The 26,721-nt window shown below is 52.2% G+C and overlaps 1 protein-coding gene across 2 annotated transcripts; it reads left to right on the forward strand.

Annotated features, from left to right (window-relative positions):
- Positions 1 to 297: 297 nt before the first annotated feature.
- Positions 298 to 26,618, forward strand: RHBDF1 (rhomboid 5 homolog 1). Of its 2 annotated transcripts, XM_021531213.3 has the most exons (18): positions 298 to 360; positions 5,210 to 5,354; positions 7,553 to 7,686; positions 13,320 to 13,533; positions 15,160 to 15,366; positions 15,995 to 16,117; positions 16,280 to 16,440; positions 18,589 to 18,840; positions 20,044 to 20,155; positions 20,997 to 21,071; positions 21,622 to 21,783; positions 21,889 to 21,989; positions 22,620 to 22,683; positions 23,115 to 23,209; positions 24,102 to 24,177; positions 24,671 to 24,771; positions 25,015 to 25,168; positions 25,861 to 26,618. In XM_021531213.3, the coding sequence occupies exons 2-18, from the start codon at positions 5,232 to 5,234 to the stop codon at positions 26,278 to 26,280; spliced, it is 2,574 nt and encodes an 857-aa protein (XP_021386888.2). In that variant the 5' UTR covers positions 298 to 360; positions 5,210 to 5,231; the 3' UTR covers positions 26,281 to 26,618. The 2 variants fall into 2 exon arrangements, with proteins under 2 accessions (XP_021386888.2, XP_021386891.1); XM_021531216.3 differs by lacking the exons at positions 298 to 360; positions 5,210 to 5,354; positions 7,553 to 7,686 and adding an exon at positions 10,239 to 10,513.
- Positions 26,619 to 26,721: the final 103 nt, after the last annotated feature.

Here is a 26,721-nt window from a genome sequence, read left to right on the forward strand (position 1 = left end):
CCCCAAGTGTGGCCTGTCCCACCTTCCCTGTCCCTGCCTGCCCTCAGCCCCTCCATCTGGCCTGTTTCAAAGGGCTGGCTCACGCCTGGTGTTTGGGATATTGTTTGTAACTCCTTGGGTCTGATCCATGCTAGATGGTTTTATTGGCAGCCACGAGACTGAAACCCCATCGCTCCTCTTCTCCTTGGACTTCCTGCCTTTTCCCTGCTGTGCCAGCAGCAATCCTCCTGGGGAGAGAGGCACAGCCAGGAGCTGTCTCCTCTGCCTCCCCTGGCTCGTCCTCTCTGGAGAACACCGTGAGGATCCCGGGTTCTTTGCTGTGTCCTCCTGGATTCCTGTGCCTCAGCCAGACCCCTTCAGGTACATGGGGCTTGCCTGGGACTTGGTGTAGCAGGCACTGTAAATACAACTATTGCAGTGATGGGGTTTGAAAAATAGAGGAAACCAGCTGGAATCTGACCACGGAACGTGGTGATCAGATTGCAGTGGTGTTGTTACCTCCTGGGGGTGTCTGGAGAGGAGCAGTGCTGTTGGAAAAAGCAGATGCTGTTTGTTTGTGTGGTAGTGTTGAATTAAGTTGGGGTTTTGGTTTGGCTTTGTTTTTGTTTGGAATGTTTCTGGGGGAGGGGGAAGGCAGCTTTATTTTAAATGGGAATGCTGGCAAAATGGAGATTTTGGAAGAAAAAATCAACATGGGAATTTCTTCAGTTGTCTTTATAAATGGAAGGATGGTCTTTCTTTGAAATGACTGTGCAAGCTTCTAAATGTATTTAGGATGCTTGTCAGTTTTTGGAACATGCTCACGCTTCTGGACAAAGCTTTTCCTTCGCTCTTTGGGTCAGTAGATTTCACTAAGCAGCTTTCCTTGATCATGTGCCAACTTTGGTATTTAATGTGCTCTCTCCTTTCTTAGCCTGACCCACAGCACAGTGAATTTGCCTTTCATTCTGGTTCTGTGACCTTGCTTTCGCACAGATAATTTGCAGATGAATTTCCCAGACTATCTGCTGTTGATACAATTTTTTTTTTGTTTATCTTAATTGAAAGGGACATTATTAATAATTTTTATGTTGCTACCGGCTGATCAGTTAGAAGAAGCTGGATTTGCAAATACCTCTCAATATTCCTGAGTTTTGTGGTGCTGGTGGAACAGAGTGCACTAAGCAAGCACAGGGAAAAGGTCTGAAACAGCCCCTACGAGAACTGAGCTCCTGGATGTGGGTGTGAGAAGAGGGGATGGTAGGAAGAGATCTGTAGGGTCAGGACTTGCATGGAGAAAGAGGACAGGGAAAAGCTGATCACTGTTCTAATCCAAGAACTACAGAGCAACAAGTGAACCCAGGAAATGGCAGGTTTGCAGACGAGCTGGAGCAGGTTTGTTACACAGCGTGTGTTTCAGCTCTGGAGCTTTGTCATGTGCAGTTATGAATACTAGAAGTTTGCTTGGATTAAATAATGAGCTTGGTAAATTCTGGAATAATAACCATTGGATGGGTATAGAGATGGATACAGAACTGTTGCATGCAAAGACATTCTGGCACAAGAAGCCTGTGATTATTCACAGCACGTGCCATGGCTCTGTCCTGGGAGATAGGATTGTCGAGTGATCAGTGCTCCTACCCCGTGCCAGGCATCCTCAGCTGGAGATGAGATTCTGGCTTTAGGGGGCACTGAGCTGGCCCTGCATGGCTGTGCTCTGTGTGTTCCCATCCTGCTGCTGTTGGTGGCCTCTTGATAGTACTGAGAAATTGGGATTGATAGTATGGGACCATTCAAAAATAGGTATCAATGCAGTCAACTTTGAAACAAAGCCCCCTGGCCTGATGAAATACATGGGCACTGGAACCTGAAGCATTGACCCCTAAAAATAACCAAGGGGTCAGTGTGAAACTCAGCAAGTGTTTTCACTGCAGTGCTGAGGCAGAAATTCGCAGCACTTTGGGTGAGGGCCAGGTGTGATAATGGGTGTTACCTGCCATGCAAAGGCTGTTGGACCATGTTCCTGTACATCTGTGCACACAGCTAAGCACTGATGCTCATCTGGTCTCTATATCTGTGTGTTCAGCTGGATCCACGTTCAGGCTCCCCGTTAACGCCCTGGGTTCCTGCCTCTCATACCCCAGGCCGTTTTGTGCCTGGGGCAGAGGCAGTAGCCTGACCTGTGCTGTGGCTGATTATTCATACAGAATTCACAGTGCTTGCCCTGGCAGGGCTTGATCCAGTCTTAGGAGTTCGTAAGGTTTATTTTTGGCCACTCCAAAAGCACACTGGGAATGCTGAACAGCTCTGCCTTCACTGCACTCTTTTACTGGGAAGTGAACCTGTTAGTGAGTAAAGAAGGTTGTACTGGTAGGAGGATTTGCTCCTACATATTCTGTTTGCAGCCACCCTAGAAACTCACTTTGGGTTTAAATACTGAATGCATTTAGACAATTATTATATATGCAGTTTTATGCTTTGCTACTTAAAGAACTCTTTAACTGCTGAAGCAGGGAGAAAGCACAGCAGTCCATTGCTCTGTCAGAACGTGAATTTCATCTTGAGATCTTCACCTTGCCTAAAACACAAAGTTGAATCAACTCTGGGGATAATTTTAAGGCCTCGGGCTTGACTCATCTGTGTGCATGCCCTGTCCTCTTTGGCAGGTGTGTACACCCTGGAGATCCCATGTGCAAGTCTGCAAGGGTGGCAAGGAAACCAGTGAAGATACATGGACATCACTGTCTGTGGTCTGTGGCAATTTAGGAGGGGAAGCTCAAAACAGATTTAATCAGAAGTCTTTCACAGGGTTTCACATTATTGCAGTAACTTTCGGGCAATACAGACATGATTCATCCTCTGCCTTCCTGGCTTGGCCTCACTGATTGATAGAGCTGCAAATCCTGCACGTTTGTATTCTTCACACCCAGAGCTCCTGCCCACAAAGGCAGCTCTGAAAGTAGACAGGAAGGATGTTGAGTGATGTTGGCTCCGCGGTGAGATGCTGGAAAAAGCAGAGTTGCTACTTTGGAGGCTCTGAATTTGCCCTTGAAGGCACAGCAAGGAGGCTCTTGAGTTGTATGAAATAGATTGTGTTTGGTTGTGCCAGAGTGGTGGTTCTGTCTCTCTTGGCTGGTCTCTGATTAGGACACCTCGAGGACATTCCTGTTTGTGATCCTCAAAGGAAAATGCTGGAGTATTTCAGTATGAGAAATTTGCTTTGCTTTCTCACCTCACCATGAAGACAAATTTGCAAGACCTTCCAGTAAATCATGTCTCACAGCAGATTTACTCATACCAAGCACAGGCAGGAGTTCCCCTAATACTCTCACTGTTCTTATCTTACAGGAAGTTAAAACAGTTGTATTTAGCCACTCCTGCAGCGCGGCGCGGAGGGAAGGAAGGATCTGTGTCCCTCTCATGCACAGCACTGCATCTGTGCAACAGGACTGTGGTGCATGTATGAAGGGCATGTCTGTACAGGCTAGATCATGAATTCCCAGACTTTTGGGGGCCTGTGGTATTTGCTGAAACCCAACCTTCATCCACCTACAGCTGAGTCCTCCCTTTCTGTCGTTCCGGCTCAGCTGAGCACGGTGCTCCTGGCAGCCGGCCCGGCTCGCGCGACTGAACCAGCAGCTGGCCTTCAGCTCCTTTTAGATGAGATTCTCTCCTAACCCTATCCAGATCATCCCCCACTCCCATTTGGTGACCTATTTCCCCCCTGCCTGCCCCCCTGCCTTGTGTCTTTTGCAGTGGTGTGTGCAGTTCCTTTCCAGAGCAGCTGTGGGAATATGGGGGAAATGCCCCGCGAGGCAGCGCACGTTTCAGGGAACCAGTGCCTAATTTAGGCTGGGAGGTACCCGTGCAGGTTGACTGGCTCAGCCACTGCAAGGCTGGGATAATTCAGGCAGCTCAGGGCCTTGTTTTGTTGCATGCCAAATGTCTCTGAGGGTGGAGATCTCTCTGGTCCTGGCCTAGGACTTGGCCTCTCTCAAGGAAGAATCCTAATGTGTTAAAGTCACTCTGCATTTAAAATAAATGGGCTCTGTTGACACTGTAAGAGCACTAAGTTTTAATTCCAACAGAGTTTTTCTCCTGCTCCCTGTCAAAGCATGTGTGCCTGCTGATTTAACTGGTTGCTTATTCCATCTGTCCACTGTGGTGAAGAGGCTGGGGCACTTGATTATTTTTGTCCCCTATGGCTAAGGGCCATGCAAGGAGAGAGCCTGGAGGGAATGGAATCTGTTGTCCTATTCAGCACACGTGCTTCCCACTGTTCACTTGAAGTTGTGCGTGTGATAGGAGAGGAAAAAATAAAAACTTGTAGCGTAATTTAGGTTGGAAAGTACCTGTGGAGGTATCTGAGCTGATCTGCCTCCAGTGAAATCTGTTTTCTGAATTGTTTTTCAGAGCATGCACAGTGAAGTGGGTGCTCTGCCAGCCTGAAAGACTCCTGTGGTCCCAAACAGGAGGGCAGAACTTCAGCAGAGTGGGCAAGATGACAGCGAGTCACTTTACTCACTGCAGCGTTTGGATTACACAGCGGTTTTTATTTAAATACCATATCATTATTATTTATGTACGAAAACCACTCTTAGTTCAGGATTAGTGCCAGTTCTCTAATGTTCATGCTATACTGGTATTGCTCTGTGCACTGTATTGTGTTTCTAGAAAATCACTACATTTAAAAGAGATTAGAAACAGCGATGAGAAATGGCCGCTTGTTAATTGCTAAGTGGTGGGTGAGTTGGAAAGTGTGGTTCTTGGCTTTGGGTGGGCAAAAAAGGGTGTTTGTGAGTCACAAGCTGGTTTTAGAGGGAGGCCAGTGGCTTTTGATACTGCAGTTACTTAGCTGGTTGGTCTGGATCCAGATCTCATTAAGATTTAATTCATGGCTTGTTCTTAAGGAATCTGGATCTCACAGTAGTCTCAGCAAAAATCTTAATGGGACGCAACTCAACGTTGTGACTGCAGTATCTGTATCTGGCTGGAGGCTTTGTGACCTCTGAGTGCCAGGTGCTGATGAGCAGCGTGGGCACGAGCTGTGACCCCTGAGCCCTCATGAGGCACTTCGGGAATTCATCCCACGTGGGGCTTGGGGCCCGTCAGTCACAGCTGGAGGAGAACCCTCTGCTCACCCTGCCAGCATGGGCTGTGAGGGTGAGCCAGGTTCCCTCCTGACTCTGGTGTCTCCACTCTCCTGACTCTGGTGTCTCCCCTCTCCTAGGCCCGAGGACAAGCGTGGGACGATGTCGGAGGCGCGCCACGACAGCACGAGCAGTTTACAGCGGAAGAAGCCACCATGGCTAAAACTGGACATCCCGGTGCCGGTGCCCATGGCCGTGCCAGAAGAGCCCCCCCAGCCCGTTCAGGTACAGGGGCTGGGGAGCTGGGGAGGGATGTGCTGGGAGCATCCCTGTGCCTGGGATCCCCATCAGTCCTGGCTGAGGGAAAGGCAGCGTGTGATGGCAGGTTGTGAGGCCACATAAGAAGGGGCAGAGCCTTTGAGCAAATTTATGAGCAGTAATTAACTCCCCTTGAAGGGGATGTGGGAGGGATGAGGGTGGGTGGCTGATGTGCTCACATCAGTGGATGTGAGTGTTTGGATGTGGGCATTGTGAAAAGTGTTTTGGCTGGGATAAGAGAGTGAGGTATTCAAACAAGCATTTCTTAAGGGGGCTGGAGGACTGAAAGTCTCCCAGACAAGCATGAGGGCCCGGAAGTGCTGGAGCTTGTGCTGAAATGAGCAGGGTATGAATCTGACTTATGAACAGCCAAGATAATGACAGACTTTCATCAGTAACAGCAAAGAACAGTTACTGGCAACACAAAGCTGTTAGCAGCGTGAGGAACATAAGAGGACCATGTGGGATGAGAAATACATAACATTGAGGAGTGCTGAAGTAGAGATGAGGTGATAGGTTAATAGGAGCAGTGCAAAGCGTGAGAGTAAAACACCCTTATTTGTGCTGGGAATAGGGAGAATATCAGGAATTCCTGCTACAAGGTATTAAAAACTGCTGTAGGGTTGAGACCTGGGTCTGAATGCTGGCTGCTTGTGTGGCCTTGATGCAGGAACAGAGACTTTGTGCACCGAAGGCAGAGCCAAAGGGTTCTTGCTGCCCATCTCCATGGGTGTGTACAGGGCCTGGGTTCAGTCACTTATGTGAAAAAAAGTTTAGTCACTAGAGAAATGGAGGGTTATACAGCTTCCCTGGAGGGTGCTGAGGACAAGCTTGTCTTAAGAGGAAACTTCTATTGCCCTAGGAACAGCAAGAACTGTCCTCTTCATCATTCTGTGATCCAGGGATACAAATGCACTTCACTTACATGACAGCTCCTGGCAGATAAATCTTGATTCTGGTCTTCCCTTGGAAGGAAAGGGTTTGGGGGTCAGTCTGTAGGGATAGAGGTGGAGTTCAGGGTTTTACCAGTGCAGGTTGATACCTTCTGAATCAATTATTTAAGGTTCTGATGGATCTTCCCTTATCTGGAATCTCTAAACCCAGCTGGGCACCTGGAGGGACAGTCTGTGCTTATGATGGAAGCTGGTGGAGGTGGTGTTCTCAGCACAGCCCAGGCTGTCAGGATAAGAGTGCATTGTGTGCTCCTTTGACTTACAGCCTGAGGATCTGTGTACTGCTTTTACATAAAAGATATCAAAACTGTTAATGTAAGTGGAAATAATGAGCTTTCTGGGCTAGAGAGGCTGAAGTAGTCTTGAGGCAGAGACAGTGTCTGACCAGAGGATCGATCACAGTTCACTTGCCAGAGGGGCAGTCTGCTCAGCCTGCCCTGTACAAATGGGACATGGTGTCTCTGCTGAGCTGATAAAAATGCAGTCCAGAGCAGCCCTGGGGAGGCAGTTGTGCGAGCTGAGAACAGCCTGGTGAGTTGTGTCACATTTGATAGGTGACATTTGGCCATGTGAGTGTGCCCAGGCAATTAGGCTGTGAACAAACCCTTTCCCAGCTTGCTTAGGCTGCACCAGGCAGCAACTGCAGACCCACCCACAGCTCTCACAGGCTTTCAGTGCAGATCCAGAGCCACTTAAGAAGCAAATCCCACTGACTGCGCTTCTCTTGACCTTGTGGAGTGTTACACTGTGCTCAAGACATGCCTTTTCCCTATTCCCCGGGACCCCTGTGACTCTGATCAGATAACCCTGGACCCCTCCTTCCTGCCCTGACAAGGTTGGCCAAGAGCCAAGAAGCCCTCCCTGTCCAGAGCCTAGATAAACCCCTGACCCTTCCTATTCGCTTTCTTTGCCCCATTCTTTTCCTTGGACATCACAGAATAAAGAGAGCTGGACAACATACATTGGGGTAAGAGCCTCTTTTGGAATCTTTGACCATCTCCTGACGTTCCTCCCCTCAAAGCCTCGGATCTTTGGGCTAGCCTGATAATTTAGGGCCTGAGAGAGGGGGAAACGTCAGTGGCGTGGTCTAGGAGAGTGTGATTTGGGTAGACAACAGCCAGGAGGATGTGTAGCAGGAGAGCTGGGGCAGTAGAGGTTGAACTGCTGACATGCCCACCGCAGAAGTCTGACTGCCTCCCGCTTGCCTCGCAGCCGGCGCGGCGCCAGGCGTTCCTGCGCAGCGTGAGCATGCCGGCCGACAGCAGCCGCGCGCCGTCCCTGCCCCACGACCCCGCCCGCAGAGCCGCGCTGCAGCGCCAGACCTCCATCACCCAGACCATCAAGAGGTGAGGCACGGAGCTCCTGGAGCATTCTGCCATCCAGGGCCATGCTGGAGCTGTGCACTGGTGATTCTCTGCTCATCCCACTGCCTGCCACAGCAGGGTTAGGCTGAGTCCCTCATTACCTGCTGAGGCTGGGGAAGAGTGGGTGTGGGAGTCCAGGGCTTCCTTCTGGCTGCCTTGGAAGGCCTGGGACCCTGGCAGGAGTCAGGAACCCCCAGAGACACTGTCTGTGATCTCTGTCCATGGAAAAGAGTTTTCAATCTTACAGCATGAATTACAAGCTCTGAGTGTTTGATATAAATGACAACTAAGTGTGGCACGGGTGCAAAAGTAAAATTTTAGGATTCTAGATACGGGGTTCAAAGGGGACAAGATGGAGGAAATTGGGTGTGTCTTGTCCTTTTTCTCCTTCTTCATGCCCTCCATGTTTCACTGTGGTGTTGGCATTTTTCTGTTGGTTTAGGCTGGGGACACACTGTCCAACGTAGGTGACAGATATTGGCACGTTATTGTAAATCCAGCCCAGGGAGTTTCTGGTATTTAATGTTTGTAACATCCCGCTGAGGGCAGAGCCCCACAAGCTGCCCTGCAGGACAGAGCTGGGCAGGGCAGCAGAACATGTTAGAGATAAACAGAATAAACACCCTTGAAACCAGCACAGATGAATTATGGCTTCTTCTTTGGTAGCGGGGCTGAAGGACAGAGACTTTCTACAATCTCGGGATTATCAATACCTCAGATTCTGACATGGGTGCAGGTTGGTCCCCGGTGTAGAGGCCCAGTGGTGCTGTGTAGCCTGTCTATAGTATGTGAGGAGACAGGTCCTGGGAGAAAAATACTGGTGACCAGGACAGTGAATGGTGTTTGCCACTTACAGACAGATTTTGGCTGCCCCCATGCCCCAGTGGGGCTGTTTCTCACTGACAGGATGTGTCAGCCCTGATGTTTAGCTGTGACTGTAGATGGGTGTGCTGGGCATGCTTTGATGCAGTGTCTGAGAGCACATGGTTGCTGGGGGAGGCAGAAGCCCATTGGAGCTGTGCAGGGCTCTCAGCAGCCTGGCTCCTAGCACTGGCTCATGGGCAGGTTCTTGAGATGGCTCTGAGGGGTGGTGGAGAGCAGGGAGAGGCTCTGTGTCCTGTGTCTCACTCCTACAAAGGGTTGTCATTAGGAGTCTCTTGAGACATGGCCACACAGAGCTGGATGCTCTTTCCCTCACCATGGCAAGGCTCATCCCAGTTTGCCCAGAGGGAGTGGCTCTCCCAGCTTTTCTCCTTTGATGGCTTGCTTCTATCTCTGGCAGTGTGTCAGGCCTGCCTGGATCCCAGGAGCATCCCTGGAGCTCCATGGGTCAGGGGTACTTTCAGCCAGCCAGGCTTCGCCCACTCACAAAGGAGCAGCTTTCCAGCTCTGGGAGATCTCCCACACAGTGTTTTCCTTTGCCTCAGACGTTCCCCAGCTGCCTTGGTGCTGAAGCTCTCCTGCATCAGCCCACTCTGATCCTGCTTCTTGTGAGGTTGGGAGGGCTGAGCCCGTGAAATGGCGTCGGCTCTTTGCAGGGCTGTGGGCAGCCTCAGGGCCTGCTGAGGCTGTCCTGGCACACCTACACTGCCTCTTCCCTTGCCTCCCTGCTCCTGACGTGTTCCTTGCCAGGACAGCTAGGCAAGAGCACGTCAAGGATGAGGGGATATCCTGGGAGGGTGCTGTGGAGGCCCTGACAAGAAGCATTGGGTAGAAGGGCCAGGGTAACCTGCCCTGAAGTCCTCACAACATGTAGTTTGTATTGTACTTAGGGAGTGAGGAGCTGTGAGCTGCTTTGGTGCTACTGTGACAAATTTACTTTGGGAAGGACTTTACAAGGAGCAGAACTGCAGGAGATGCACACATTACACAACACTAGCAATAAAAGCATTAAATGAGTGGCTCAGAAACAAGGCCAGGGGAATGGAAAGTATCAAGGCCTAAACTCCTGTTTTCCATTTAGCAGAGCTAGGATGCAGTGGAGAATGCAGACCATACATCCCTAAATTGTGTTTTGGGATTTGTTTTGTGAGTCCAGGAAGGCTGGCTGCCAAGTTTTCTGCTTAACACAGCCCTCAGAATGCACAGAATGGGAAACTGCAGCAGGACTCCATACTGTCTTCCCTGGAGGACACGGATCAACTGTGCACATAAAGTCAAGCCTGTGCAGTGCAGAACAAGGGAAGGGAGTGATTCATATGAAAGCATCTGACACCACTTTGAGTCTTTAGGGTGTCTGAGATGTCCATTCAAGGCAGCAGATGTGCCACAGATAGACTGTTCACTAGGCAAGTTCCTGTCAGGGCACCAGTCACCTGTCTAAGCAGATCTTACCTCAGCCTGCTGACACCTCCATGGTCTCACACTGGTGTCCAGGCCAGCTGTGCAATCTGTAGCTGCGTGTCTGGGCTGAAGAAGGCAGGTCTTACAGGGGGAGCTGAGGGGGCTGGCAGCGCTCCTGGTACCTTCTGAGCAATGTGAGACACACGTCACAGGTGCACCAAGAGGATTCAGCAGCCTCCTGCCTTCAAAGATGCTGCTGCTGTGTGGCTCGAGCTTGGTTGTTTCTCTTAGGTCGTGCTCTCAGCTGGAGGCCATGCAGTGGGGCACAACTGCTGCCCATGGGGCTATGGAAGGAGATGCAGTGGCTGCTCCTCTCCACAGCCCTGGAGGTTCCTTCCCCTCAGCTCTCTTTTCTTTGCAGCAGACAGGTTCGGTTTCAAAGGAGTCAGACCCTGCCCGCCCGTGGGCACCGGGGGGGCAGGAGCTCCCTGAGAAAGCGGCAGTCCCTGCCCCGATCGTTTTTCAGGTACTGCTAGCACTGAGTGTGAAACCCACCCCTGCATGTGTGTGCCAGGGCTGTTGTGAACTGCACAGAGTCTGGCTGTTGCTGAGATCACACTGCCTTCCCAGGACTGTCCAAGAGGCCTACAGACAGGCAGAGTGAGAAAGTTCATGTGTGCCTCTAACAGAAAACGATTGTCACTCCTACTAAATGTGTAGGCAGCTGTCAATAAGTAGCATGGACTAACAAGCTGTCCACCCGCCAGCCTCACTCCCTCCTGCCTTTCCTAACAAGCTGTCAACCTCCTGGTGTTCACCATAGCTGGAATATCTCCCCAGGGCAGCCTTAGCCCAGCCTGCCTTTGCTGGCAGCAGTGCAGCATATGTTGGCCCCAAAGCCTTCTTGGGGCAGGAGGGGAAGGAGAGGAAGCAGCACCAAACCAGCACATCCCTGTTGTGTTGGTCCAGAGGGGCTCAGAGCTGATGAATGGAATACAGCATCCACTCTTTCCCCATTGACATCATGGCTTTTTCTAATGCAGATGTGACTGTCTTCTTTTTGAGGTGGAGGTCTTTGTTTACTCAGCACCAAGGAGATGAGCCACTCCAGGAGTCCAGGGCACAACGGGCCCATTGAGCATCACCCCAAATCTGGAGTTTAGGGTCCTTTTAAATCAGACAGGCAGTGTGACTTTGTGCATGGCAGGGACTGGACCTAATGCCCTGTATTCCTGTCCTGCCACCCTGGCATTGGCCACTCTGGCACTGTGACCACCTTTGGGGCTGCTTGTGTTTGGCCTTGGGCTTTCAGGGCTGCTTGGCTCATCATGACAGGAGAGTGACAGCTCACTCTGGTGTTGGTTGTTACAGTGCCCTGGGGACTCTACAGGATATGATGGAGCTCCCCAGCTGAACAGAGGCATTCAGCATCTTCCCAGAGTGCTCCAGATGCTCTAAACTCTTTAGTGGATGATTTTGGCTGTGATCAGGGAGGAGTGGGACAGCTCTTCTCCCTGGCCCTCGCCTAGCTGTGGTCTCTGGCAGTTCCATAGTGTTCCTCACAGTGCCAACAGCTGTGGTGGTGCTTGTCCTTCCAGGCCAGTGGGAGCAGAGTTTTGGAGAGCTCTGAGGCTGAGTGGTGCCACTCCTCAGCAGGCTTATACAGGCCCAAATGACCCTCAGCCCCTCTCCCTCTGAGGCCCTGTGCATGGGCTTGTCACCCAAGGTCACCTTGCTGTTGAAATACTGGTTACAGCAGTATTTCTGTGGGGAGCCCTCTGCGTGGTCACACTGCTCTGTGGTGTGTGTTGTGCCAGAGAACTGGCAGCTTGAGCTCTGTGCTATGGGCTTGGTGAGTCTGTCAGGGCAGGGGCTGGCCCTGGGCCCTTGCTCTGGATGGAGAGGAAGATTGCTACAAGGAGATGTGGGTCTGTGAGAGCAGAGAGGTGCCCCAAGATTTTCACATAGCCCCATCTCCAAAGGCTAGCACGTTGACTTGCTGGTGGCATTTGGGTCAGTGAGGTCAGGTGAATTCCAGCAGTGGCCCACATGACCTCTGAAGGGTCTGTTCTGTATCATTGTGAGAACAGGGAGGGCTGTGGAAAACGTGTCGTGGTTGCACATGGAAGCTTTTAGCCAGCAAGTCTGTGGATTTCTAACACAGCTTTGATGTGGTGGCAGAGCACCTTCACCTGTTGGTTGATGGGGTTTTTGCTTGGAAGGGTACAAGAGCACAGGACTAATTTCCTGTCTCCAGTGCACTGTTTCAGTTCCCCTGTGTGGCCTAATTCTAGATTTATCCCTGCCTTTACTCCAGTGTGTATTTTAATGCTCACTTTGTGATCTGTGAGGTCTTGCTTCTCAGCAGCTGGAGATCTTGCCCCCGAGCAGGGGGGCTGAGGCCAGGGGTTTGGGTTTGGCTTGGACTTTCAGGTTTCAACACCTGGGCCAGGCAGCTGTAGGCTGAGAGAGCTTGTCATCTCCTGAGGATGGATTAGCCATGGTGGGAACTGCTTGGCAGGGCTGCCACGACCCCTGTAAGTTTAGGGTACCAGCTGTCCTACAGGATTTGAAATAGGCTTTTAGCCTGACTTATCCTGATCCCTCCCTGCCTTCCTTGGGATTTTGCTTCTGATCCACTGCTCTTCTGTGGCAGCAGCCACTTGGCAGCAAATCTGCCTTGTGGCTGCAGCCTTGTGCTCCTGCTTCTGCAACCAGCAGCTTAGAAGTGTGTGTGTCTGCCTTTGCAGAGACCAGAACTGCAGCAAGTTTTGCTGTTAATGCAACCCTTGAGGAGGTTAGAAACCCTGCAGCATGAGATGGAGAAGTTAGGGAGATTCTGGGAGTGTGGAGGGGAGGCTGGGAGAGAAGAGAGATTTCTGGTGGATTTTGGGACAAGTTACAGAGCTACAAAACGGTACAGTCTTACAATGGGGACCCAGAGCTGGCCTGAAGATGGTAAGTGTTTGCAATAGATGGTTTTTAAAGTAAAAAAACACCTTTCATCAAGTTATTTTCTGAATTTCTGTACCATTTCTTTTCCTTTATTTTTAGAAAAACCCGGAACAAAGTGTCCTTTGCCCACAGTGAATATCTCCTGCCATTTTTCTTCTGTCTTAAGAGACAGAATGCTGTTGATGGTCAAACATTTCTGGCCAGCATCTGTCAGGTTGCTAAAACCAGTTGAGGACAAGCTGCGAGATGCTCCTTGGGAAAGAATCCTGTCTCTGAATTGGGGTGGGCTGGAAGTGACCACCAGGGCTTTGTCTTTTCACGGGCATAGTCCAAGCAAACATCCTTCTTCTTAGCCCTTGTCTGCTGGCATCTTTCAGAGGCACGGCAGACTGGTTTGGGGTGAGCAAAGACAGCGATGCCACGCAGAAATGGCAGAGGAAGAGCCTCCGGCACTGCAGCCTGCGCTACGGGAAGCTCAAGCCCCAGGTCATCCGGGAGATGGACCTGCCCAGCCAGGACAACATTTCTCTGACAAGCACAGAGACCCCTCCTCCTCTCTACGTGGGACCCTGCCAGCTGGGCATGCAGAAGGTGAGTAACCTGGGACAGAGGGACAGAGGGCAAGGCCGTCGCTGAGCTCCCGGCTCGGTGTCTTCAGCACTGACCTGTCTGTGGGCTGAGCTGTGCCTCAACACGTCTGGGCTCTGTGCTCAGACACTTCTCACGTCCCAGGTATGGTTTGGCAGCTCTCTCTCCAGCAGCCTCTCTCTGAGATCCCTCAGCTGTGCTGGTGGCTCGGAGCTGTGTTTGTCATGCTGTGGCTGTGGTCATCAGGGGTGTGCAGCATGACCAGCAGCTCTCAGCCCAGGCTTTCTGCTGCCATTTTGAAGGACAGAATTGTGTTGTACCCAGAGGAACCACTATGCTGGACCCAAATGTACAGTAGCAGGGGACATTTGCCCTGTCCCAATCAGAATGCAGGCTGTAGCACAGCTGCTGTCCCCCATGGAAACCTGGTTGTATTTTAGGACTTTGAAAAGTTGCATCAATGGTGCTACTGCTTTGCTTATGGGTCCTCAGAAGTGGTTTTGAGTGCCTGCAAAGGGCACCTGGGTTTGGTGCTGCCTCCTGCTCATTACCTTTAAGTGTGACCCAAGGGGGCAGGGTCCAGATGAGCACATCCAGTGACCAGAACTAATCACAATACCCAGCTCTTCCCACTGCTCCCCTCAGTGACACTAATTGGTGTGGCTGATGGCTGTGCTTTGGTGAGCACTGCTGGGTGACTGGGAAACCAATTCCTTCCAAAGCAGGTCAGTCTGTGACCTGCAGCCTGGTGGCATCACTAAAGCAGAGGAGAGTGTAGTGCATTTTTCAGTCACATTTTGCCTTGTCTTATTTTCTGTTAAATGGCTTGCACCTAATCTTTGGTCACAGGAGACTTAGAAATATTGTTGAGCTGTTTGTGGGCTACATTAAATCAGAGCGTGGTGTCAGTAGGTGTGAGCCCATTAAGCTTCCTGTTGAGTGTGCAACTGTAGATTAAAAAAGCTTGTAAAACCTTGGGGATAAAGCACAGAGGTCTTATGGAAACCACAGCTGGGATGATGTAAGGACAGAGGCAAGGTTTGTAGCTGAAGGCAATGTTTTCATTACGTTGATTTGTATGTTTGGAATAAGTGAGAGCACTGGCCTGAGGAGTCCCAAAGAAGGGCTTGCAGCTCCTGGAAGCTTGCCTGCTTTATCCAGCTGTTAAATTTAATTAATGGAAGCAGATGTAAATATACAGTAAAGCTTCAACAGGATAACAGGAAACTGCTTAAGTCCTGGGCTGTCCAGTATCAGGAAGGAAACTAGCTGAAGAAAGAACATTTCTGTTTTCAGGGATTTCTCAAACTCCTATTTAGGCAGCACGTTCTCTGACTGCTGAGGTCATTAGCATGGGAGACAATGAAACCAAGAGCTTAGGAAGGGCTGGAGGAGGTTTGGAGTCTTATGTGAGATACTGGTACAGACCGGTTGACAATAGTCAAAAGAGAAGAAAACCCAACAGGCTATTCCTTATCTCCCTATTGTAGAATTGCTTGTCGGTCCCTGCAGGCTGGTTCTTGGTCAATCCCAGGAGCCAGGCCCCTTTCATGGGCTCCAGAAGAGAGAGGAGGCTTGGTAGGAAAGGCTTTGGGGGCGGAAGGACTGATGGGCTGCTCCTCTTGGCAGATCATCGACCCCCTGGCGCGGGGGCGAGCGTTCCGGATGGCCGAGGACGCGGACGGCTGCAGCGTGCCCCACACGCCCATCACGCCCGGGGCCACCTCGCTCTGCTCCTTCAGCAGCTCCCGCTCGGGCTTCAACCGCCTCCCGCGGCGCCGCAAGCGCGAGTCCGTGGCCAAAATGAGCTTCCGAGCGGCCGCCGCGCTGGTGAAGGTACACGGCCCGCAGGGTCTCTGCCTGGGACACGGGGGCAAGGAGCCCCAGCAGAGGGGATGGGGAGGGGAGGGAATGAAGTCACCTCCTGGTGTGTTGCAGCCATGTCTACAGCAGGCAGGATTGGCAAGAAAGCGGGGATGGTGGTTCGGTTTTGGTGCGGGTCTTGCTTTTCTTTATTGGCCCGGGGACATTGACTCCCATGGCCAGCAGCCTCAGAGCATTCCAGCAGGTTTAGTTCAGCCTGTCTGGACCTTTGGGTGGTCCATGTGCACCTGGTAAGCAGCCAGGGAAGAGCAGAAATACCTGGCTCTTGCTGTACAAGTCTCTTTATCCTGCCCTGTGCCTGCTGTCCTGGGCTCAGTGATGGTTTTTGCTGTGTCCAGTGGCAGCCAGCACTGTGGTTTGGTCAGACACTTTGTACAATATGTGCTAGAGGAGCAAGCCTGGAGGTGGGTGCTGTGGGTTGAGAAGTGGGGTGACAGCTGTGTCTCTCACCAGAAAGGTGTCACACATCACATCTGCTGTGCTCCATCCACAAGCATGAACCCAGCTCAGCTCTTGGGCTGGGGAGTGTTTGTGAGCTGAGGCTCTGGCAGTGCCCCCATGTCCCTGTCCCTGGCTGCAGGGCCGCTCTGTGAAGGACAGCACCCTGAGGAGGGCCCAGCGGCGCAGCTTCACCCCCGCCAGCTTCCTGGAGGAGGACACGGTGGATTTCCCAGATGAGCTCGACACTTCCTTCTTTGCTCGGGTGAGGGGCAGGTCCGGCGTGGTGCTGGCCCAGGAGCAGCGCAGGACTCTGGTTCTGGCAGGACCAGAGTGTGTTATAGAGAGCAGCACTGCTTTCTGCCAGGGCTGCTGTCTGAAATGGGATGTTGGCTGCTTCTGATGGGGCTGCTGTCTCTCTGCCCAGGAAGGAGTCCTTCATGAGGAGCTCTCTACGTACCCAGATGAAGTGTTCGAGTCACCATCAGAAGCTGCAATCAAAGATGCTGAGGTGAAACCTCCAGATCAGACAGATCTCACAGGAGGTGCTTTGGACAAAAATGAGCTTGAAAGAAGCCACTTACTACTGTGAGTATCTACATGGTAGCTGCCAAAGCCTAACACAGGGTAGCCAACCCATAACACAGGGTAGCCAACCCATTTGGAGTGGGGCCTCCTGCATGGAGGAAGCCAAGATCTGAGTGCTATGGGTGTTTGGTGCAGAGCTCAGAGCAGTGCAGTGATGGGTTTTCTTTAAATCCAGTTGAAGACCTCCTGCCCCAGCTACTCCTGATGTGAAAGGTGACTCAGAGGCCAGTCACTCCAGCAACTTCCAGCTTCATACTAATGTGTTTCAGAGATTGTATCATACCTTGAGGAAGCAAAAGACACTTTAAATCAGCTGTGAGGATGCTGAGGGCCCAGCCTTTGGCTATGGAGAGCATGGCAAAGTGAGGAAGCTGTTGCCCTTGCCACAGTCACCAGTAACTGTTCTCATGCTCCAAGGAGCGGTGAAGCATTGCAGAGTGTCAAGCTGGGCTGCATTCCTCACTTGAAATGAGAGAAAGGTGTGGCACTGATGCTGAGAGCCCTACAAATATGTGGGTGGTGCTGTACTGTATGCCTGGATTTTTTCCACCTGAGTAACTGGTACTGAGTAATTGCTCTGTGCTGCTTCCGAGTCAGCTCACCCCAGCAGAGAGCTCTGCTGGGCGTGAACATGGAGCAGACAGGGAGGTCCTTGTTGTGGTTCTGCTGCTCTCAGCCTGTCTTGCTGTGTTGGCACTTTCCCTTCAAGTGTTTCCAAGAAGTTCACTGAGTTTAACATAAGGGGAAGCACAAGTGGTGGGAGTTTGTTGTCACTCCTCTGAGATGGTTTCAGTCTTCTTGGCTCCCTTTGGGTCTCCTTAAATAGTTTTATTTATTGAGGAAAATACATTTTTTTCACACTTGAGAGAGCTGTTATCAGAGTCACAGTTGGGTGTCCTTTCACGTGGTGAGGTGTTTGTTTGGGCATGGGGAGATTTCCAGCTGGAAACACTGGGAAGCAGCATGTCCGCCCCACAGAAATCCTGGGCAAGAGCAGGCTGCAGTGGAACCTGCACCTTCTGCTGCAGAAGGACTTCCCAAGGGGAAGCTGGGATATTCAAATGCATCCTCTGCAAGTGCAGTATGAAAACAGCTGAAGTTTCCAGCAGTGTTTTGTCTACGGAGGTTCAGATTCTCCCTTATGCTGTTGCTTGCCTGTACTTCAGAGCTGTCATGATCTCTCCAGATACTCCAGTCATCTTTCAGAAGAAAGGTTGTTGGCTGTTTTCTCTCAGCACTTCTGACAAGCACTGTCTTTGTGCAGAGTGAGACATTTGGGGGGCCAGAGGAGGTACACTGGACTAGAGCACATGTTGGGAGCATGCCTGCTGCAGTGCCAGGCAATGAGGAGGGTGAAATGGGAGGGAGTTGGATTTTTTTGGTCAAGTCTGAGTGCTGCAGATGTGACCTTCACACTGTCTAAGAGCAAGGAAATTCAAATGTAGCTGGATGTGATGGAAAAAGTAGGTATTATTCAGCAATAACCTGTGCAATGTTAATCAGATCTATTTTGACAAAAAGGCCTTATTTTAGCTCAGAATACTTGGGATTTTTATTCTGTTGTTGAAGCCTGTTGTTTTTATTCTGAAAAATGGACACATTGGTACAAATAAGGGAGGAATGGGAGAGAGACTGGGAGAGGTAGCTGGTACAGTTTGCAGCCTGTGACAGTGCTGCTTTCTTGGTCTGGGAAGCTGCTCAGATTCACTTTTGTCCAGTTTGCCAGTCCAGTCACATTGAAATGACATTGAAAGTGGGCTAAACTCCACTTCCATTTCATAGCAGAGGGCAGATAAGAGGATTGAAGTAGGGGAGGAAGCAGACATGCCCGAGGCTGCAGAGGTGCCTGTTTCAGCCTCCCTGTTTCAGCCTGTTGCTGAAACACTTTAAAGCCTCGAAAGCTCCGCAGTGGTGGGGCTTAGTTTGGCACAGCAGTCTTATGCCACGCTCTGTGTGTTTGCTGTGCTTTCTGCCACTTCTGTGCTTTCCTTTCCTGGCCCTGTGTAAACCCTTTGAAGTACAGCTCCCACTTCAGGGCACCTTGTCTGCCACCAGCCCAGGGCAGGTGGGACAGGCAGAGGCTCTGCTGCCACCAAAGGCCACGGGAAGGCTGATTGATCCCTGCTGCTGTCCTGAATTTGATTTCAGCCCCCTGGAGCGAGGCTGGCGGAAGCAGAAGGACGGGGTCCTGGCGCAGCCCAAGGTGCGCTTGCGGCAGGAGGTGGTGAGCGTGGGCCCGCAGAAGCGGGGCCAGCGCATCGCCGTGCCCGTGAGGAAGCTCTTTGCCAAGGAGAAGAGGCCCTACGGGCTGGGCATGGTGGGCAAGCTGACCAACAGGACGTACCGCAAGCGCATCGACAGCTACGTCAAACGGCAGATTGAGGACATGGATGACCACAGGTGAGAGCTGTGGGAATCCAGGGCATCCCTCTGGCTGCCCTGGAGGGTCTGGGACCCTGGCAGGGGGTCAGAAACCCCCCTGGACAGAGCCCCCAGAGACACTGTCTGTGATCTCTGTCCATGCAATAGAGTTTTCAATCTTACAGGATTAATTACAAGCTCTGAGTGTTTGATACAAGTAATAATTAAGTGTGGCACGGGTGCAAAAGTAAAATTTTAGGATTCTAGATATGGGGTTCAAAGGGGACAAGATGGAGGAAATTGGGTGTGTCTTGTCCTTTTTTTCCTTCTTCATGCCCTCCATGTTTCACTGTGGTGTTGGCATTTTTCTGTTGGTTCAGGCTGGGGACACACTGTCCAACGTAGGTGACAGATATTGGCACGTTATTGTAAATCCAGCCCAGGGAGTTTCTGGTATTTAATGTTTGTAACATCCCACTGAGGGCAGAGCCCCACACGCTGCCCTGCAGGACAGAGCTGGCCAGGGCAGCAGAACATGTTAGAGATAAACAGAATAAACAACCTGGAAACCAGCACAGACCAATTATGACTTCTTCTTTGGCAGCAGGGCTGAAAGACAGAGACTTTCTACAATCTCAGAATCATCAATACCTCAGATTCTGACAAGAGCTGTGCTCACAGAGGGTTCCCCATGAGCTGCTGAGTGCAGGATTGCTGCTGGCCCTCAGGCACTCGGGTCACTGGGTGCTGCTGAGCCCCCCATGTCTGTCCCTTGGAGTGCAGAGCAGCGTGTTTGTGTCACCATGCACTGGGACCTCACCCAGCTCCTCATGGTGTGTCTGTGTCTCTGCTGCCTGGAGGAACTGCAGGTCTCTGTGCCACCACCACTGTCCTGTGGTGAACAGCAGGGCTCAGCTATCCCTGCCTCTGGTCACTCCCCTGGAGTCATTATTTCAGAAACACAGCACAGTTTAGTGTCAGGCTTTGGTTTTCCCATGGATGTTTCCTTGGGAAAAGGTGGTTGTCCAGGGTAATGGGAGAGTCAGAGTAAACAGGTTCTGTCTTCAGCAAGACCTTAGGTCATTGCCTCCTGTCCTGTGCACTCCTAGGTGATCCTGGTCATGTACCCCAGATTTTGGTGAGGTTTCTGGAGGAAAACAGCAGCTTTTCCCCTCTGTTCTGTTAGCAGATGTAATAGGCCTGTATTTCTGCCTCTGATCCTTTCCCCTTCCCTCCATGCAGGCCTTTCTTCACTTACTGGGTCACCTTTGTGCATTCACTCATCACCATCCTCGCTGTGTGCATCTACGGCATCGCCCCTGTGGGGTTCTCACAGCATGAGACTGTTGATTCAGTAAGTGAATCTCCCAACGTGCCTGGAGTGTGATTGAGTTCAGCCCCCAGCTGTTGTGTCACAGCATTCTGGCTCCTTGCCTCCTGGCTGGCTGCCTGCTGTCCAGCCTAGGGGGCTGCCTGGAGGGTCTCTGGGAGCCCCCACACCACCTTCTCTCCCTCCTGCAGCCACAGTGCTCCTGATGTCAGATTGTATCTGACACGAAGCACGGTGGCTGTGCTGGCAGCACTTCCAAACAGCTTGTTCCTCTCCGGGTGGAGACCAGAAGGATGATCATGGCAGGGAAATACTTCAAACCTGAGCTAAGTTTTTGCAACAGTTGCAGGATTTTGCTTCTGCCAGGGGCAAAACTGACTTGTCTGACTTTGGGAGCTGATTTGAAGCTGTTTGTAGCCTTCCCACACATTGTTAAAGGTTTCTGGGATACAGGTATCTCTACAGCCATGTCCCTGCTCCATGCAGGAGATGCCCTGGGGAGCTTCTCAGCTGCATATCTGACAGCTTTCAGAGCACCTGCCTGTGGGTGCTGCCTGTGCTGCTCAGCTCTGTGGAGCTTTGTGCAGGTTAAGGCCACTCCAAGGGTTTCAGGCCCTGGGATTTCTTGAAAGCTGAAGTAGCCAGAGATAGACATTTTGAATAAAACCTCAACATGAAGGTGCACACACCTTGATGGGGGTTTACATGTGATCCTGCAAAAAGCCAGATGGAGAGAGCTGTGGGCCCTGTCATTGGCTGTGGGGGTTCCTGTTCATCCTGGGGGCTGTTTTCACCAGTCCCTGCTGCTTGCCCTGCTGACCCTGGGGGCTGGAGCTTACAGGGCCCTTGCTTTCTCTCCTTGTAGGTCTTACGAAACAGAGGGGTTTATGAAAATGTCAAATATGTTCAGCAGGAAAACTTCTGGATCGGCCCCAGCTCAGTGAGTGCTGCTGGTGGGACTGTTAATGGGTGGATGGGGACTGTGTGCTGCAGCTGTGCCACCCCATGGACCAGAGCCCTCTGCTGCTTGTAGCTCAGGGATCTGCTGTCACTGTCAGGGAGCAGCAGTGCTCCCAGCCCCAACTACGCTGCAGATTGGGGTGCCTGGAGGTTAAGATGGACCTTGGCTTCCCTGCTTTGCACCCTGTTCTACAAAGACAAGCACGGGGCTAGAAAAAATGCGGGAGTTGTATGGTGTGTGACAGCTTTCCTGCTGCCATTCCCCCTGTGAAAGACAAAAGTGAAGAGGAAATGTCACACAGTTTTCTTTTCCAGCCATAGTGCTGGCCTTTCTGGGGCTGTGGGCAAAGAAATCCCTGAACTTTTGTTCTGGACCTGTCTCCAAAGCAGATATGGAGAATGTCCATGGTGTGTGTTGGGACTTGTCGCTGGCCCTTGAGTCTGGGTAGGGGTACCCCTAGCAGCTCCCCCAGCCTGCTCTGCCCAGGCAGTCGTTGCCTTGGCTGAGCTGAGTGTTCCATCTCTGCCAGGAGGCCCTGATCCACCTGGGGGCCAAGTTCTCCCCGTGCATGAGGCAGGACCAGCAGGTGCACAGCTTCATCAGTGCCAAGCGGGAGAAGGAGAAGCACTCGGCGTGCTGCGTGCGCAACGACAAGTCCGGCTGCGTGCAGACCTCGGAGGAGGAGTGCTCAGTGAGTGCCGTGGCCCTTCTCCTGCCAGCCCTGCAGCTTCAGGGCCACTTCTGCTGATGCTTCTTTCCCTGGGCTTCGTGGTGACACCTCTCCTCTCTCCTGCAGTCCACGCTGGCCGTGTGGGTGAAGTGGCCCCATCACCCCAGCACACCGATGCTGGCAGGGAACAAGAGGCAATTTGGCTCTGTTTGTCATCAGGACCCCAGGTAGGTCCTGCCTGGCCCAGCTGCCATCCTCGGGGGGACAGGGCTGCTGTACAGTCAGTCCCAGGCCAGTGGATTGCTGGATGAGGCAGCAGGAGCTCTGGAGGGGTGTGGGGCAGTGATGTCCCTACACTGCAAGAGAGGCTGATGCAGGGTGTGATCATATTTCTCCTCACCTCTGGTCTCTGTTGTGGGCTGCCTGTTGTGAGCTGTGGGTGCCTTCCTCATCCCTCTCCCCCTCTTCACCTGCTCCCTGCACAATTCCCTGCAGCAGTCACAAGCCTAGTACACCTCTGTCCAGGAGCCCAGCCAGCTGCTGGCTGCCCTGGCACAGTCACTGTGGGCTGATGTAGAGCTGAAACCATCTGAATTCCTGCCCTTGGGGTGTGTCCACCTGGAAGAGATCCAGTTTGTTGCTGGGCAGCTGTGTGCTCTCTGCCTTTGTGATCTCTGCTGGAAGGAGGCTGAGGCATGGCCAGCATGGCCTCGGCTGGTCTGGTCTGGTGTGTCAGTGTCACCATGCAGGGACACAGGGAGCTGTGGAATGGCAGCCTGGGCACAGGCAGAGTGTGGAAATCCCACCTGGAGGTGGGGAAGGTGTTCCTCAGGCTGATGTGTGCTTTGTTGCTGCAGGGTGTGTGAGCAGCCAGCCTCGATGGAGCCCCACGAGTGGCCAGATGACATCACCAAGTGGCCGGTGAGCATGGCCAGAGGCACAGGGCGTGCAGGGCAGCTGAGTGTGGCATTTGCATTCCACTGTGCAGAGCCTCAGCTGTGCTGGTGGGAGGGCAGGGCCCCTGGTGCAGCTTCTGCTGCTTGTCACAAACACCAGCTCAGGGCAGCTGTGCTCTGCCCAGCCAAGGCTCAAAGCCCTCCAACAACAAAAGTTGTCCTGTGCCAGCTAAAGCCCTGGATTCTGTCAGGGTAACAGGGAGATGGGAACAACTCAGCCTCGGGCTGGAGAGGAGGTGTCAACTGATGCTCAGGCAGATGCAGTATCAGGCACCATCCTGCTGTCAGAGGGAGCTGTGTCTGGGATCAGGCTTCTTCCCAAGGGGCTGTTTTGATTTTACCCAGCCAGCAAGCAAAGCTGTGGCTGTCTGACTGCAGCCTGTTGTTGTTTTCCAGATCTGCACAAAAAACAGTGCTGGGAATTACACCAACCACCTCCACATGGACTGTGTGATTACAGGCCGGCCCTGCTGCATTGGGACCAAGGGAAGGTAGTGAGTTTTACCGTCTGCAGGGGCTGGGTGTTGGGGTGAGACACAGGGCCTTTTCAGGTTGTAGACCCAGCCATTTGCTCTCCTTGTCCTTTCCACACACTGCCCAGAGCCCTGCTGGGAAGGGGAGTTGGACAAAGAGCCATGACAGGTCTCCCAGATGGAGCAGCAGTTAAGAGCCAGCCTGAGGCTGGCCCAGCAGGGTATCTCACTCAACTGGTTCTGCAGTATGGAGGGATTTGGAGGAATTGAACAATTCTGCTGGGAATTCCTTCACTTTTCCTTAGGAGTGGCCAGCTTCTTCCTGACAGGCTTCATTGTCCCCAGCCTGCAGTCCCTGGGCACTCAAAAGAGATGCCAGGAAATAGCCCACTCTGGGTTTCCAAAAGAAGAAGATGCTGTTTTTCTGATGTTATCCCTGAGCTTGAGTAGTCACACAGTGCTTGGGCTTGGCTTTCCCTGCTAGGGAGAAAAATGTGTGTTGCCCCAAGGAGTTTCTCTGTCCCTGAAGGTCATGACCGGGATACTCTTGACATAGCCCTCCCCTTCCCCTCTGCCGGCTGTGGAGGCACAAGACTCCCCCAGTCTGAGACACAGCTTCCACAGGCTCTGGTGGCTCTTCCCAGCTCTAAACAGCAGCTTTAGGACCTGCCTTGGAGTCCTGGCATGCAAGTCTGTGGAGCTTCCCTGGAGGAGAGAAGCAGGAGGGGTGTGTCGAGAGGCACTGGGCTCAAATGGGAATGTGTTCATGCCTTTGCTGAGACACTAGAGCATGTCAGGGGCAGCTGAAGGCATCAGTTCTCATGGATGGGATGAGAAAAGCAGTGGGTGGCCTGGGAGGGCACAGGAATGATCCATTGTGCTTTCCATGTGCGACTTGTGCCTCCTGCAGGTGTGAAATTACCTCCCGGGAGTATTGTGAATTCATGCGGGGATATTTCCATGAGGAGGCAACGCTTTGCTCTCAGGTAAGGGTGCAGCTGGGGGGCTGCATGGCTGCCCTTCTCCCTGCAGGTGCCCTCAGCAGCTTGGCAGGATCTGGGGTGGCAGTGCTGCAGATTAGGTGGGAATCCTGTGTCCTGTCCCTCCTTGAGCCCGCAGGATGCTGCTGCTCCTGGCTGGGGTGGCAGAGGTGGCTGCATTTGTCCCCCTCTGGGGGCCAGTTTGGGACTTGGGCTGGCAGCTGTGAAAGGCCAGCACGGGACCACTGTGAAAGCAGTGGCTGAAGGATCCACAGTCTGCTCTGTGGGCAAGCAGATGCCTCAGCTCTGGGTGCTGGGGTGAAAAATGAGGGCTTAAAACTGCCGCAGGGAAGGGATGGGGTTGTGTAAATCTGTGTTGGAGACAAAGCCTGGTACTTGGTTCAACAGAGAAGTTGGGGGGGAGCCCCTCTTCCAGAGCTATCTGCAGTGTGCCCTGGGCTTGGAGAAGGACCCCTCTCAACACCCACTTCTGCCCTAGGTGCACTGCATGGATGATGTCTGTGGGCTCCTTCCTTTCCTAAATCCAGAAGTCCCTGACCAGTTCTACCGCCTCTGGCTCTCTCTTTTCCTCCACGCTGGGTAAGCAGAGGTGTAAAACTTCCCCTATGGGGGTGGAGGCACCCTCAGCCCAGGGACTGCTGTGAGGGTTGTGGCTGTCCCTCGTGGGGACACAGGGATCTGAGCTGTGCTGTCCCCCAAGGTTTGGGATGAGCAGCATGGGTAAGGCCAGACAGGAACTCTGAGCAAGGCTGGGGACAGAATATGAGCACAGGGGTAACTTCAGTGGCTGCTGCTTCAGCTCCTGTACTCTGCACTTGGCAGGATCCTGCACTGTCTGGTTTCAGTCTGTTTCCAAATGACGATCCTGCGGGACCTAGAGAAGCTGGCAGGATGGCACCGCATCTCTATCATCTACCTTCTCAGTGGCATCACTGGGAACCTTGCCAGTGCAATATTTCTACCCTACAGAGCAGAGGTGGGTCTCCTGCAGCCCAGGTAACCTGCCCTGAGCACAACCCTTCTCTACATGCCTGTGCCTCTGTGGCTGAGGCAGAGCGAGCAGAGCTGGGCTCACCACTGCAGCCTTGGCACTGCAGCTCAAGGATGGCAGCACACCATCATTCAGCTGCTGAGCAGCAACATCCCGGGGTACCAGGGGCTTTGCAAGTGGCTGGCCTGGCTGGCTGCAGGAAGAAGGCTGCTTCTCATAACAGATGGGGGACTGTCCAGCCACGGGGTGAGAGGGGCCCCAGGCAGGCTCGGAATCAAGTGTGGTGTCAGCAGCCTCCGCCTGAGAGTGGCAAAGAGCAGACCTCACCCTGCCCACAGGAGACTGCATGGCTGGACCTGCAGGAGCCTTCCAGCTCCTAAGGAAAACTACAGGGTGGGTGGGGCAAGCCAGGAGATTGCCTTCAAGGGCTACTCCCCTCTGGCAGCTTGAACCAGATCTGCCCTCCTTAGTCTGTTCTGGCCTCACACCTTGATCCTAAATCCACACCTTGATCCCTTTACTCCCAGCACCCCATTATATGGATGAAGTTGGAGAGTCTCTTTGCCAAGAACCACTGAACAGGATTTGAGTAAGAAGCAACTAATTCCTGGAGCTGGCTGCAGAGGCCAGGAACGTGGCATGAGCCTGACATTATCTGTAATGCTCTTCTTCTGCAGGTTGGCCCTGCAGGATCCCAATTTGGAATTCTGGCCTGTCTCTTTGTGGAGCTCTTCCAGAGTTGGCAAATCCTGGCACGCCCATGGAGGGCTTTCTTCAAGCTGCTGGCTGTGGTGCTCTTTCTTTTTGCCTTTGGCCTCCTGCCTTGGATCGATAATTTCGCTCACATTTCAGGATTTATCAGTGGTTTCTTCCTCTCCTTTGCCTTCCTGCCCTACATTAGCTTTGGGAAGTTTGATTTATATAGGAAACGATGCCAAATTATAGTTTTCCAGCTCATCTTCATCGCACTCTTCTCAGGACTGGTGATTCTGTTCTATTTCTACCCCATCAAGTGCGAGTGGTGCGAGTTCCTCACTTGTATACCCTTCACAGACAAATTCTGCGAGAAATACGACCTGGATGCACAGCTCCACTGACAGCAAAGACTGGCTTCTCGAGCAGGCCCTGGAGATGGACTGTCTTTGCATTTGCTGTGCCAGTTCCATGGGGACAAAGCCTCTAATCCAATGACACTTCTAACCCTGCCCGTGGTTAATTTAAACTGTCTCCTTAGCACTTGGCAGGCATGGTTTGCCTTATCTCAGAAGACTCTGAAAAACAGAACATTTGTGCCTTGTTCAATTGTATTGAACCTTTTCTGCTGCCATTATTTTTATTACACTAGTTTCAATACTACATTTTTAACCAGAGTTGTTTACTACTGCTGAGGTGGTGATTAAACAGTGAGGTAGCGTTTTAGCTACTGTGAATTGTTCTGAGTAGTCTGTGCCTACCTTTGTTACTTAATCTCACTCCTGCTGTTTTATGTACCCTGTGGAGCACCCAAACCAGCCAGATACACATCTGCAGCTGGAAAT

The sequence above is a fragment of the Lonchura striata genome, chromosome 16 (genome assembly GCF_046129695.1).
Source record: "Lonchura striata isolate bLonStr1 chromosome 16, bLonStr1.mat, whole genome shotgun sequence".
In the NCBI taxonomy this organism is placed as follows: Eukaryota; Metazoa; Chordata; class Aves; order Passeriformes; family Estrildidae; genus Lonchura; species Lonchura striata.